Raw genomic sequence first — 2,220 nt, forward strand, 5'->3', positions numbered from 1 at the left:
ATATATATATATATATGTCTGTGTGTGTGTATACACTTGTACAAAATTTATATCTTTCAGTAACGTCAAATCAGTGATCGACACATGTCATGTTCCGTTGAAGAACATCATACTTATGGGCCATAGTCTTGGCGCGCATGTAAGTGCGTTCGCTGCGAAGAATCTTCAGCAATCCGCAGGTTACGGCAACATTTCGCTTCTCATCGGTGCTGATCCCGCTTCTCCCGGGTACATATTTAAGGATTGCAAGGACAGATTCTGCAACACGGACGCGAAACGTGTAGTAGCTCTTCACACATCGATGATTGGACTGCAAAAATCTCTAGGTCACTTGGATTTGTGGTTCAATAACGGATTAGGTCAACCAGCATGTGGTGGTAATTATTATTTAACTTAAAACTAAATTATTCAAATAAAAATAATATTAAACAGAAAAAACTTATGAATAAAATAAAAATACTTGTTTTAGTTTCAATAATCAATGATTTGAACTTTTTCTGCTCGCATATTATTCTCCTTAAGTATATGGCTAATATGTTGAAAGATGATTGTGTATTTATTGGTAATCCTGTACCGTAAGTTTGCCTATATTTAACTAACGACATGTTTAACTTACAATTAGATTAATCCACCTTTTGCGATATTTTCTGTGTTACTGTCCTAATGTCCTCATGTCAAAGTAAATTTATTTATAAGATAGAAGCTACATTATGATAATAAAATTATTTATAATTTTTCAGGCGTAGAACAAACTTGCTTGCAAGGTGTGTAAATTATAAGATCTATTATTTAAAATTTTTTATTTATAGACTTTTATTAATGGTTTACCTTGCGACTGTCGTATAATATTGTATATCACAACTGAGTATATGTATATAACTTTTGCAGTATTCAGCCCGGTTGTTCTTCCAGCAGAACCGACTGCATTGTCGTGGATAACAGGATATTTGACCCTAACTATTCCGTAAAGGGAGACTATTGTGTTTCCGTTTCACCGAAAGTTCCCTACTGTTATACAAAAAACAAAATTAACTGTCAAAAATAAAATGCAGCAAACGACACTTCAATTTCAATGAAAATGAAGTTTTATAATTGTTAATCATATAATAACACATGTAATTAAATGAAATCGCGAACTTATACCTAGGAAATATTACGATTTTATATATTAATCACAATTTTATATTTTACTTTATATAAATCTCGTGATTTAACATTGACTTTATATTAAGCACAAATATTTGTTAAAATTTTGCACTGATGAAAAGAAATAAAGCATTACAATTGAAAATATTTAATAAAATTAATTGATAGAAATTCAAGAATGCAAAAAAGAAGAAAGAACTACTGAATTTCATTGTGCATTATTTGTTTTTTTTTATCTTATTGAATTAAATTATATAATAATTTTCATTTTATCCCAATTATACTTTTCAGTATAAAAAGATATTATTAATTAATTAATTTATTTATTTATTACGTGAATATAAGGGCATATTTACTTTATTAACTATTCATGTACGAAAGAATTCCTGATGTTCATAATTATTCTTATAAGACTTAAGACTGTCTTAAGTACAGATGTCATAATTAAACTAATTATATTGGAGCCGTATCTTAAAATTACTTGTAAATACTAGCCAAGGACTAGATACAAGGGACTAAATACAAAGGAGCGTGCTCTGACCCTGAGTGCCATATAGACAAGAGCATTTATTTGTTAACTTTTTAACCAACTTTGCTACAAAAATTACTTGTTAAATGTAAATTTGCTAAAAAAAAAAGTTGTTTTTTTTTTAGCTTAAAATATTAAATCTCATTCTCTGTATGCGCAAATTTTGAGACACCCTATATAATAAATTATAAGCAGGAACTAAATTATCACACTTTATCAGTACGTTTTATATTTTTATAAAAAATAGGAAATCCGTGTAACTTTCAAGAGATTTCTCAAAATTTGTAATATATATAATAAATTACTTGTGTTGATAAGTGTGACCAATGTTATAAGTGCAATAATCAATTATCAATTAATCAAGTATATCGATCAGATGACTTTTATCTGAATAATATATCAATAATTATTTGAGCAAGCTAACGATTAAATACATTACAAACTCAATCTAGGCATTACACACGTAGTCTAGGTATATTTAAGATCCGATAATCATAATCTCTCGCCTTAACAATAAGCTGCTTGCGTTATAAAGATACACAGTC

At 28.6% G+C, this 2,220-nt stretch overlaps 1 protein-coding gene across 1 annotated transcript; it reads left to right on the forward strand.

The window, feature by feature from the left end:
* Positions 1 to 64: 64 nt before the first annotated feature.
* Positions 65 to 1,074, forward strand: LOC105460082 (phospholipase A1-like). Its single transcript, XM_011706527.1, has 4 exons — positions 65 to 377; positions 470 to 575; positions 741 to 764; positions 889 to 1,074. The coding sequence occupies exons 1-4, from the start codon at positions 116 to 118 to the stop codon at positions 1,043 to 1,045; spliced, it is 549 nt and encodes a 182-aa protein (XP_011704829.1). The 5' UTR covers positions 65 to 115; the 3' UTR covers positions 1,046 to 1,074.
* The last annotated feature ends 1,146 nt before the right edge of the window (positions 1,075 to 2,220 follow it).

The sequence above is a fragment of the Wasmannia auropunctata genome, unplaced genomic scaffold, assembly GCF_000956235.1.
Source record: "Wasmannia auropunctata unplaced genomic scaffold, wasmannia.A_1.0 LD329444.1, whole genome shotgun sequence".
Taxonomy (NCBI): Eukaryota; Metazoa; Arthropoda; class Insecta; order Hymenoptera; family Formicidae; genus Wasmannia; species Wasmannia auropunctata.

Coding starts and splice junctions, on each gene's coding strand:
- LOC105460082 (XM_011706527.1), top strand. CDS start 116: ATGGGCCATAGTCTTGGCGCGCATGTAAGTGCGTTCGCTGCGAAGAAT. Junction 378..469: donor AGGTCAACCAGCATGTGGTG/GTAATTATTATT, acceptor TACTTGTTTTAG/TTTCAATAATCAATGATTTG. Junction 765..888: donor AGAACAAACTTGCTTGCAAG/GTGTGTAAATTA, acceptor TAACTTTTGCAG/TATTCAGCCCGGTTGTTCTT.